Genomic DNA, 12,689 nt, shown 5'->3' with positions numbered 1-12,689 from the left:
TGTGTCTACGATCAGGAGACTGCCACTAAGTCCAGACACACTACATTCTAACAGCACTAGACTTCTGCCACAAATCAACAAAAACATTAGAAATGAAAAGTTCAGTGGTTACTATGTTAAGGGATATATATATATGTTTCTAAATGCTTTCCCCAGTTTTTGAAATAAGCCTCCCCCTGCTCTCCCCAAGCAGCAAACAATACTTTGTTCCAATTGTTTATATCACACTCCTGGAGGGAATAAGGTGGTGGACTCTCAAAGAAACATTTTCCCCTAAGGAATCCTCCAAAGCTCTCTCAAAACTCTAAAGAATTTCCCCCCTTTTGACTTAGCAAATTTCAACTGGTGTGGAGTAGGAGTTTGATTTGTATAAGTATGCAAATGATAGACAGCATATCTGAACTGCTGGAGAGGGTTCCGATCTCAGGTCTATCATTTAATTGAATAAATACTTATCCAAGCAGTAGTGAACATCAAAAATACTGGGGGTTTTTTTGTTTTTGTTTTTTAAAAAAGGTCATTCTAAACCTACTTTAGCCTCCTCATCCTCTAGCCTCATGGCAGGTCAATAATTCTTCTAGTTGAGAAGGACTGGTCATAAGTCCCTTCCAATCAATGCTGCTGCTTACCTGATGAGAGGTGATGTGAAATAGTTTCACCACATTCCCCAAGTCAATCAAACCAAGCCTTCCCTAATGGCAACGTAGAGCACTATTACATAATCAGCAATTTGGCCCAATTCATTTTTGCTTGTTTTCTATTTTTTATATGTTATTTCAAATTAATATATTTCCATCACAATGTTTTAAAATATAGTTTCTAGTCCGACACCTTCATAATATATATTAGCCAGGATTTTTTTAAGCTGAAACAAGAACTGCAGATACAACCATAACATCACTTGCATGAGTATTGCTGCTATAATATAAAATATGATTTCTGTATTTTGAGATCAGTAGGTGAAAAATATTGCCGAAGGAATGCAAAACTCACCAAGAAGACTGTAATATATATTGTTTGCTTCACAATTATGACAACAATATTTTTCCCCAGAGGGCGATATTTCACAGCTTCTGGGCACAGTATATCTTCATCTTGATCCAAGGGGAGATACACATATAAATCCCCTATCCACTGAAATGAGGACAAACTCTGTTTTCTGAAGTAGGTGCTCTCTTCCATGTTTTATTTTTTATTTTCAAATTTATTAGTCTCTACTCTCAAAATATACAATTCCTATTAATGAAAACACAATAATAATTCTTACCCCCCAAATATTAATAGGAACTTTGGCATGAACAGGAGTTTTTCCAATGATATATTTTTTAAATCGCCATTCTTAAATCTTACTTCAGATTACCAAATATCACAAACTAACCTGTGGAACTCATTGCCATGGGATGTTGTGATGGTAAAAGTATATCCGAGTTCAAAAAAGAACTGGATAAATTCATGGAGGATAGGTCCCTCAATGGTAATTAGCCAAGATGATCAGAGATGAAACCCCATGTTCAGAGAGGCCCTGAAACTTTGATTACCAAAAGCCAGGAGTCGAAGAAGGGGTGGATCGGTCCATAATTGCATTGAAGTGTATATTTCCCCTAAAGTTCTACTACAGAGCACTGTTGGAAACAGGATACTGGGCAAGATGGACCATGGTCTGACCTAGTATGGCAGCTCTTATGTTCTCATCTCTATGAAATAAAGAATAGTCATTTTCAGATAGTTCTTGGCATGTGTTAAACCTAAAGACTCTTCTACTGCATGCTGTATTATTTTCATTTATCTTTGCAAATGTTGTTTTCCATTTGATTTCATATTTACATGAAAAAAGAGTAAAAAGTACTTTCCCAATACAATATGTATTGATTCCCTTGCCTTACATAAGGAAGAGGGACAGATTGAGTCACTCTCCCTAAGGAATATCAATGGAGTAGAAAATGGTAAAAAATAAAATAAATGCACACACAGTTGCTTGCAAAAAGCAATTATTAAATGTTGTCAATAACAACAGAAATACACATGTAAATCATAAGTTCTGAAAATCCAACTAATATAGGGCATATAGTGGGCCAACCTACAAACCTTTACACATGCCCATGACTTTACTCATATGATTAGTCTCGTTTAAGTCAATGGGACTACTTATACACATACACAACTTTTATTAGTCAAGTGTTTTCAGGATTGGGTTCAAAGTTACTAAGAGTTGAATTCTGCCATCTTTGCTCATGTTGATTAGTACCTTTCATAGCAATTAGTCACAGTGATTTCAGTGGGACTATTTTGGGAGTAATACATAAACAAAGGGTGACACAATCCAGCCACAGAGATTTCCCCACTCTCCATAATTACAGCCTAGCCATTAAGCTGCTATATTCTCTGAAATGAGCACATCTTCTGGAAACATTCTTTAGTGTTCACTAGGAAGGGATGAGAACACTGTGGCGTTACTGGTGGGCAGAAGCATATTCATACTGCATTGTTATTACATGAAGAAATAATCTCCATGACATGAATTCCATATACATGAAACCTTCAGGAAATGGGAGGCCAACAGTGCTCTAGTCTTCACTGCTGGGAGATATTGTATGTTGTGTTATATTTTTCTCTGACAGACTAAAGAAAATAAATCTTTCACATCACATTTGTTGGGGTATCCCAGAGACATACTAGGATTACGCATTTTTCTTGGTGTTGACATTCAACATTAGGATACACTTTTTTCCTTCTAATTAACTTTTCAATGACAGTCACATATTTAAAAGAAATAGAATACTTTCCTTCAGGACACAGAAGCAAAATCTGCCCAATTTCCTCTCAAGGCACAGTGGAAACAAAGCATTATATTTTAACTCAGTGTGGACTAGAATATCATCTGACATAAGAAATTTAAAGAGCATGAGATACAGTATGAAAACAGCATCCACTGCAGTGAAAAAAAAAAAAAAAAAAAGTCCTTAAACACCTGGTTAATACTGTCACTAAGTTAACCCTATAACACTGAGGCTTTTCACAGCTGTAACGCCACCACACTTTGACTGATTAGAATTAACTGATTTGAAATATCTGAAGATATTTTATTTAGCAGCATTATTTTGCCTGAAGGAACTTTCTTAGCTTTGGCCATTTTGCAGGTCTGTATTATTTCATGCAATTTTTACCTAGCAATTTTTCAAAATCATATGATAAAATTTTTATTAATGCAAGTGGTGTTTCAAATTCTAATATTCCTAGCCATTAGGGGAAAAAATTAGTGATACACACAATGAAAAGATATTGATATATAACAAGAATGTAAATTACATTACAGAAGTACCTTATTTTACTAAACATTCATAATTCAAAGAATTTTGTAGCAAGTTTTAGATCCTGAACATCATGCCAGTAATGAAGGCACTGCAGACACTTACAGAAAAGTTCTAGAGTCTTTAACTGAAAATTATAACCCATCTGTAGTTTTACTAAACCATCCCACAGATTTCAGTAGCTAAATATATCCCTGCTACAGAATTCTATAGAATGTTTTTCAGAAAATTCTACAGCAAGGATATCATTTTCTGTTAATTTCTATAGGTTTTTAGAGCAATTTTTAGAGACTCTAAAAACATATTGATTTAATCTCTATTAATGGTCTATAGGACTTATCGTAAATGAAATATGTTTCATTCATTCAACAGGTTTCTGTTTTGGATATGTGTGTCAAAAGAATTCAAAATATCCACAGCATATTACTTACTGATGTGTAGAGGAAACCTTCTCCATTTAGGGCTATATACAACCCTGTCTTTACACCCTGGATAGCGACAACTCGTAGTCCCACTGGTATAAGGTTGAATAGAGCTGTAAATATAAACATGATCTGTCACAGATGAGAACTGATAAATAAAGTATTTGAATAATCAAAATCAAGAACAAAGAACAACTGTTACCACCTTCACAAAAAGCTCTGATTTCAATAAAATTTTAATTAAGAAAGCATTGCTAAGTTAGTATTTAAGCTTTATGTTGCAAATTTAATTGGCAATTATTCCTGTAGCATTTTAGTATTGGCACAATTGCTAGCTAGCAAATAAAAAAGAATATCTCATAGGATTGCAAAGAGTACAATAGCATCACAATTCCAATGAATGGAAAATGCTGTAACCATATAAAGGTGGGGGAGGGGATAGAAACAATTCTAAGTATAACATTTTGTCATCTATTAGTTTCATGCAGAGAGTGAGAGTAACAATCATAGATTATTCTCCATAATGAAAATCTTTCCATTTTGTCCACAGTGAATTTTTTCCCCTTAAACATTTAAATGTTATTGTACTATGAAGCACCCCCAGTAAAACTGCTTTCAGCAAGGCTATGGCCCTAGAACTGAAAGTACAATGGATATTTTTGTTGAGAGCATCTTTGATATAAGCAATGGTACATAGACTCAGCATATGGGAAAGCACTTAGGCTTCTATGCAGAAAAGTAATCAAGGACAGATTTTAAGCATGCACATGTACTTGAGCTGTCCTGAATAAGTATGCTTTCTGAAACTGAGGCTTTAAAGAAAAACAGCTAACAACAGCTGTAGTAACAAAAGTACATAAATTTAAGATAAAAAGACAGCAATCATTTTTATAAAAGGCTGAAAAGAAAACAATATAAAGGTGCAAGTAGGGGAAAAAGGACTTCAAAAATCTCAAAACAAAATCAACAAAAATCGAGAGAAAAACAGCATGACATTAATTTTATTGCCAACATTTAAGAGCCATCAGGATGGAGATGCTGTATAATGATGGCATAAATGAACAAGAAAGTTTAGAAATCTGTTGGCTGCAGTTCAAATTGCAAGTCCAAAATGGCAAATTGCACTTGTGCTACACTACATGGGAAAGATGGTAAATGCCATTTTATGACTCATGCCCAGCAAAACACCTGGCAGCGAAGATCTCCTTGAAAAAGACTTTAGTGTTCTGACTGACCACCTCCCTATATAAAAATGAAATAAACAAGGTATATAAACTATTCGTTTTCAGGCAAGTGAGACATGGACCAACTTTTATGCCAAATTACACCAGAAAGAATGCATGAGTTTGCTGGCCTGGATTATGAGATAAGATGCAAACTGTGCATCACTCAGGGTCTGGGGAACAGCCTCTGAGCCAGAGCTCATGTTGGACAGCTTTTAAGCCCTGGATGAGCTAGGAAGTGGGAGAGGCCCAGGCCCTTGGATGAAAAGCAAAGTACAACCTGTATGTAGACTAAAGACACATAAGCCCATGGTACCAGCAAGTTAAGTCTCAGGAGGTAAAACTGCATTTCAAAACACTCACAAAAGGTGCGGTGAGTTACCCACCATTTGAAAAGGGATGTCATATATATGGCAAGAAAGTATGCTTCATGGTACAATCCCTAATTAAGATCCCAGAATTCAAACCCACATCAGAAAAAGGGGAAATGCATTCACTATCAACAAGGCAGACATGTAGCCTAGGTGCAAGAACTCCAGGTTGGTCAGGCAATGGCTACAGAGATATAAAGGAGACAATATTGACTCAGAGGAAGCTAACCACATCTACATAAACGGAGTAGAGTATATGGTCTTTTAGGATGGTAATACCCTAAAATATTCTCTCAACATATACCAACAACATTATCAGAAATATACTCCTGCAATAGAAGAATACATGAAATGCGATCCTGTTAAGAAGAAATATTGCCACAGTGAAAAAGTTGGAAGATGCTGTGATAAAGCAGCCTACTTCCTGCAGTTTCAGAATGAAAAGAAAGTGCATAAAAAAGAACTCCAGAAGGTACAGAAAACAAATTGCTGGATTTATATCAGAGTTAAGAGGTGCTATACAGAAAGTTATACCTAAGCCAAAAATTAGCATTAATATGTATTATTTGTATTGCTGTAGCTCCCAAGGACCTCGGTCAGACTGGGGGAGGTCTTATTGGTCTAGTCACTGTACAAACCTACAGTAAACACATGTACCTAATCTAATCTGAAACAAGATACCATGAATGTGACAAAGACAAGGAAGGAAGGGGGATGGGGAGTACAACAGGTAATGAAAAAGAAAAGGATCGTAGGAGTACCTAAATTAGCTATTGCACAGTTTGGTGGCTTCTGAAGGTTCCAAATCATCTGAAAGTTTTAAAATAATAAGTAACACCAGTTATCCCCAACTGTCACACAGCAAAGACACCATTAATGGGATGGCTTCTTGTTAGGTGTCACAACAGAATTGGGTCTTGGGTAGGGATCTGAAGGAGGAGAGAATTTGGAGGAGGATGAAGCCTTACAAAAGAATGTAAGGATATTATTCAGTGACAAAAGGGGTGCATGAAAAGAGCAAGGATGTATTCATGGAAGAAGCAGGCAAATGGGCATTCAAGACTGAGATAAAAAAATTAAACGGTAGGAGGAAATCTGGATGTGCATTAAAAGCATAATGTTTGTACAGCGCCTAACACAATGAGGGGTCCTGGTCCATGACTAGGGCTCCTAGATGCTACAGTAATACAAATAATAAATAATGATAACAGAGAGAAGAGGGCATATATAGCCTGTCTTCTATTTCCAGTCATTAAGGGGCACTGGGTAGGAAATCAAACAACTTCACTAAAGAAAGATGCACAAAGACACAAAAGATCCAGGAAAACTGTTAATAATAACAACTCCAAATCACAGAAGTCTCTTCAAAACTTTTGGAAAGCAAACTTCAGTAACATCATTTGAGAACAAAGAAACAGGACCAGAGTCAGACAATGACAACCTATGAAGAAGATTTGCAGACCTGAAATAATTACAGTGTTTTTATGCAAATGATGAGAAAATTAAAGAGGTTTATGTTTATTAACCTCTGGTGGTTTAGAAAGCACTGAGAGAGAGATTTAATTATGTGTCTTTTTAAGGCACCAAATTATAACCTTAGATCCTCAGCACTGAAGGAATTAGACTAGTGCATGAGCTGTTAAAATGGAAAGCAGAATGCTGGAACTTGGCTAATAAAGAACATTGGGCCAGTAGCTGAGAGCGTGCCTGGATTTCATTTCACAAGACAGTTCGCACTTCACTGGGACAAAGAAGATTAGTCTGCATACAACTATTGATGCACATATGGCCAGCATAACTCTCTTTGATGCACACTTCTCATTGATTTTAGCAAAACACTCTATAGGTCAGGCTCAATATGTGATATCCACATGCTCATAAGTTGGTCAAATAAAAAATCAATTTCCTACAGAACCTGGTTCTGCAGTGCTCCTCAGTGCGGACTATTTCCATGCCAGCTTGCAACTTTCAATCTTTTAGCACTTAAGCTGTAACCCTATTAATCTTTCACTAAAGATTGAATTGAGCTATTTAGGCCCAGCTCGTAATAATTAGGGTTGCCAACTTTCTAGTCACACAAAACTGAACACCCTGCCCCTTCCCTGAGGCCCCGCCCCTGCCCCCAAGGACCCGCACCCTGCTCACTACATTCCCCCTCCCTCGGTGGCTCGCTCTCCCCCATCCTCACATATTTTCACTGGGCTGGGGCAGGGGGTTGGGGTGTCAGAGGGGGTGAGGGCTCTAACTCAGGGTGTGGGCTTCAGGATGGGTCCAGAAATGAGGGGTTCAGGGTGTGGGAGGGGGCTCTGGGCTAGGGCAGGAAGTTGGGATGTGGGAGGGGGTCAGGGCTCCAGCTGGGGCTGCAGGCTCTGGGGTGGGGCTGGGGATGAGAGACTTGGGGTGCAGGAGGAGCTCCAGGCTGGGGGTGGGGCAGAGGGATTTGGATTGGGGGAGGGGGCTGTGGGTTGAGGCAGGGGTTGGGATGCAGGAGGGGTGAGGACTCTGGGGGGGAGCTAGGGATGAGGGGGTTTAGGGTGTGGGAGGGTGCTATGGGTTTGGAGGGGCTCAGGGCTGGGGCAAGGGGGTGGGGCACAGGCTTACCTTGGGTGGCTCCCAGTTAGCGGCACAGCTGGGGGGGGGAGGGGCCCTAAGGCAGGTTGCCTGCCTGTGCTGGCACTGCACTGTGCATGCCCTGGAAGCAGCCAGCAGGTCCGGGTCCTAGGCGGGGGGGCCAGGAGGCTCCATGCGCTGCTCTTGCCCGCAGGCACCCGCACCTCCAGCTCCCATTGGCCGGGAGTGCGGAGCCAGTGCTCAGGGCGGGAGCAGCATGCGGAGCCCCATGGCCCCCCTGCCTAGGCGCCAGACCTGCTGGCCGCTTCCGGGACACAGCGTGGACGCCAGCCAGAACAGGTAGGGACTAGCTTGCCTTAGCGCCGCAGCACTGCTGACTGGACTTTTAATGGCCCAGTTGGTGGTGCTGACCAGAGCCGTCAGGGTTCCTTTTCAACTGAGTGTTCCGGTCGAAAACTTTCCAGAGTTTTTCAGCATAAACAGTTATCTACAGAGGGGGATGGGGGTGAAGCCACAGCTCTGCCTCCTCCCCACCCCTTTAAGGCACAATGAGTCTGTCTGAGTAGTAGCTACTAGCAAGGCAGCAGTCCTGTACTACTCAGAGTTCAGAGGTTGCAATTCTGCATGGGTCTTACTGAGAGCATTGGAGCACCCGCCTCCCATACTGCACACTTATGTAAAGGCCAGGAAGAATGTGGCTCTAAGTAAGACTTGAGAAGTGCAGACAATCAAATAGTCCAGTCACTGAAAGAGCCCTCCTGGCTCACAGACTGTCCACATTCCCCTTAACTAGGTATTCTTAATCCTTTTCATATTTTGTAAGGCATCTTAATAGAGAGAACGGCTCTTGGATTATCCCCTTCTCTTCCTATTTATGATTGCACAGTCTACCTTCCCTCACATTTGTATCACCTAACCCCACAGTGGCAACTACAGCAACTGCTTACAAATTTTTCTTTGAAAGTTTTGTAATGTTCTCTAAGCTGTTTTAGAAACAATGCATTGGCAAAATTCAGATTTGGGTTCCGATGAGATCCAGGATGATGTATAAATAAACACACTCCATTACGTGTGTGCGTGCGCGCGCATGTATATGTATCTTATTTTACATGTATGTTTTATTTTATAAAATATACACACACACTCTGCAAGGTTTGCTGCAGTAACTTGAAATCCCTGGAATAAGACAGGTGCTTTTTGAAGTCTCCGTGAAGGTCTGTTTGGATGTGTCTGATTTATAAGATGCACCATCAGTATTTTCCTCAGTACAGCTTGCTAGAGACAGGCTGCTAAAACTGGCTAATATCTGTCTGTATTAAACATGCACTGTTCCAGCACCATGCATCATCATGCTACACAGTACAGAACCTCTGTTAGGACAGTGACAAAGGACTCCACTTTCTCTTTGAGTTTATGGGAGGAGACAAAAATGGCTCATCCATCAAAATACTTTATGACTTGGGAAAAGGAACAGAGTAATGAGAAGGCAGGGAGCGTTTTTCAAAGGCACAAATGGCAGTCAGGAACCCAATTCCTGGCAATCAGAAATCCAATTCCTCCCCCACCCCCACTTATGGGTATTAATAGTTTTGTGCTCTTCACAATCCTTAATATTGAGCAAGCCCTTTTACATGACCGAGATGTTACACAAGCTGGGATTAGAACCCAGCTCTCTAATGTGGCAGGTCTAAATTTCAGTCACTTAGCCAAATCTCTCTCACAAAAAATCTGCCACATCTACATATTCAGCAATATCTAAGGCTATAAAACAGGCCTTTTCATGTGTATTAAAATTTGTTTTTTCTGTTAAAAAAAAAAAACAACACCTGGGAAATTATATATAAAAAAACCTCCACCCATAACTAGGGCCCTACCAAATTCACAGTCCATTTTGGTCAATTTCATGGTCACAGGATTTTAAAAATCATAAATTTCATGATTTCAGCTATTTAAATCTGAAATGTCACAGTGTTGTAATTGTAGGGGTCCTGACCCAAAAAGGAGTTGGGGGGGGGGAGCACAAAGTTATTATAGGGGGGGTTGCGATATTGCCACCCTTACTTCTGCACTGCTGCTGGCGGCGCTGCCTTCAGAATTGGGCGCCCAGCCAACAGCCACTGCTCTCCAGCCGCCCAGCACTGAAAGCAGCACAGAAGTAAGGGTGGCAATACCGCAATCCCACTAAAATAACCTTGTGACCCCCCTGCAACTCGCTTTTGGGTCAGGAACCTCAATCTGAGAAACGCTGGTCTCTCAGTGAAATCTATATAGTAGAGGGTAAAAGCACCCAAAAGACCAGATTTCACAGTCTGTCACGTTTTTCATGGCTGTGAATTTGGTAGGGCCCTACCCATAACCCTATCTTAAAAGTGTATAACTCAAGTTGCAAAACCAAGCACTCAAAAATTAGGAGCTGCCTGAATTAAGGCTGACTGTGCAACCTAAATTCGTTCCCCTGCTCCTTAATTATATGATCACATACTATTTTTAACATGGGACCTGTGTCCCATTCAGTGCACAGTACAGAGCTGCTCTGGGGATAGATCAGGGTTGTATAGTGAAGGAGCCTGTTTGTAAGATCCTTCCTTTTGTTGCAGAAGTTGGGAGGTGTGTAGTAATGAGGCAGGGGGGCTGCAGGAAGAGAGAGAAAGGATGGTCTCATCTTGAAGGTGACTGAATGCCACCCTGGATAATTGGGTTCTATCCTTGCCTTTGCCACAGAAGTGGTTTTTATTGCATTCTTGCACCATACTCCTTGAGGCAGAGACAGGGGGACTGGCACCTAGGTATCTCCCTCCAAGTGGGACAGTCATTGAGGATTATCAACAACTGAATAAGCCTCATCCTAGCAGATCAGTGGGATGGCTGCAACCTAGGTAAAACCCGGTTTTCAAGTCTGGATTCCAGGTGGGCGGTAATCAAGCTACAGACCACTTGAGGGGAACTTTCATCACCTGAGGGGTGGGGTTTGAAGCTGACCAAGAGGTTTACATGACAGAAGGGACTGGAAATTATAAATGCACCAGGTCAACTGACTAGCTCTCTCTCTCTCTCTCTCTCACTGAGCAAAATAAGAATGCAAGACTGAGCAGGAGGAAGGAAAGAGGAGAGTGGGTGCAGTAGAATCCTGGACTCCCTGAAGAGTCAAGGACCAAATTCCAAAAGACTCTTGAAGTGGTGAGGAAAGTGAGACAGGGTTTGGCATGCAGGTTTTCTTGTTTTCCATAGATCTGTATCTCTCTTGTTCTGCTTATAATGAAAGTGTGATTTGTTTAGAAAGCCTTTTGCAGAGTCTGTGTGTTCTTGCTTTAACTATCACATATCTCTGAAGGATTAAACTGTAAACTAGAGTAGCCAGAGTACTAGAGTAAAGGGTAGAGCTCTAGGGAAGGTGTGTTTGAATCACTGGGATGTCCTGAGGGGCCTAGGGCAGTTGGACTGCAGGATCCCATTCCCCAGGAGATGGTGCCAGATGCATAGCCTGTGCCTGAAGTGTGTCTGAGAGGCCAGAGACTGTGGCTGAAGTCTGCCAAGACCCAGGGGACATCAGAAGAACACCGTTCCTGTGTGTGGGTCCAAACACAGCAGCCTCGCGTGCGACCAACAAGAGAGAGCTTGACCTGGTGTTTGACAATGAGGATAAGAGAAATATTGAACAGCTACACCATTACTTGAACACCATCCATCTTCTGTGCTGACTGAGGCAAGCAAAACATGCATGTGATCATGTACTTAAAGACTATCATAATACATATCCAAAGTGGGGCTGTATTAAGGTTAAATGGGCAAGTTTTGAGTGCTTAACTTCGTAACATGTTCTAATGTAACTATATATAGTTGAAGCTAAATACAAGGAATAACAGAATTTAGATGTTAAAATCAGGTTCACTTTACATCAACAAAAACACAGTATTGTAGAATCAAGACATCATCCTTGCTTTTTTTCTTTTTATTCATGTTTTTCTTTAGAAAACAAAGAAACCAAATACCCATTAATTGTGTGTAGTTGTTTTGGTTTAATTATACATAAACTAGATCTCTCGTGCTTATGATATATAATCAATATATTGATTATATAAGTAACTGTTGGAAGTAACTATTATACTGAACTATGTTAGTGATTACTGTTTAAGGTCTCTCTTGCAGGAGAAACAAAATGAGACAGGGAGTTAAGGCAGTTTGATTGGGTTGCAACCTCCAGAATGAAAGAATCAGTTTTGCCCATGTTCTAAATCAAACTGGATTCTACTAAAACCACAGTTAGTTCATGATATAACAATGCTGGAATTATGACAGCGATCACTGATCAGCTCCAATGGTTCACGAAGGAGCCTGTGGTTTGGAAAACATAACATTTTAAATGTCTCCAGGACCACAGTATAGAAATCTCCAACACTACTTCTTCACGGTTTCTATTTTAATCACATCATGTGTCAGATCCACTTTCAGATTAACAGTGGTCTGCTCTGTGGAAAACAATGAAAACACAAACTGTCCCAAAAGGAAGTTTCCATCACACTAAATGATACCGGGAACACTTTTGGGGCCCATATAGGTTGGAGGCTGGAGTTGGACAACTAAGCTAAATAGTACCAGCCTCAAGCCAGCTCAGAAACAGATTGATATACCAACTGAGGGGAGAAGAGAAGGACAAGATAAGATAGGAGGAATATTAAAGAAACTATTAATATCCAATATCCAACCTAGACCTCCCCCACTGCAACAAGGAGCAATGGTTTCAAGTTGCAGTGGGGGAGGTCTAGGTTGGATATTAGGAAACACTATTTCACTAGG

General features: G+C 40.5%; 1 protein-coding gene across 3 annotated transcripts in view; it reads right to left on the bottom strand.

Annotated features, from left to right (window-relative positions):
• Positions 1–12,689, bottom strand: part of FGF14 (fibroblast growth factor 14) — a 629,737-nt gene that overhangs the window by 150,284 nt on the left and 466,764 nt on the right. For all 3 annotated transcript variants that reach the window (XM_034758202.1, XM_034758205.1, XM_034758204.1), the window contains exon 3: positions 3,740–3,843. In XM_034758202.1, the coding sequence (XP_034614093.1) occupies positions 3,740–3,843 (104 nt within the window). The remainder of the gene's footprint in view (positions 1–3,739; positions 3,844–12,689) is intronic.

This window comes from Trachemys scripta, chromosome 1 (assembly GCF_013100865.1).
Source record: "Trachemys scripta elegans isolate TJP31775 chromosome 1, CAS_Tse_1.0, whole genome shotgun sequence".
NCBI classification, from domain to species: Eukaryota; Metazoa; Chordata; order Testudines; family Emydidae; genus Trachemys; species Trachemys scripta.
This window is presented reverse-complemented; position numbering and strand designations above follow the sequence as displayed.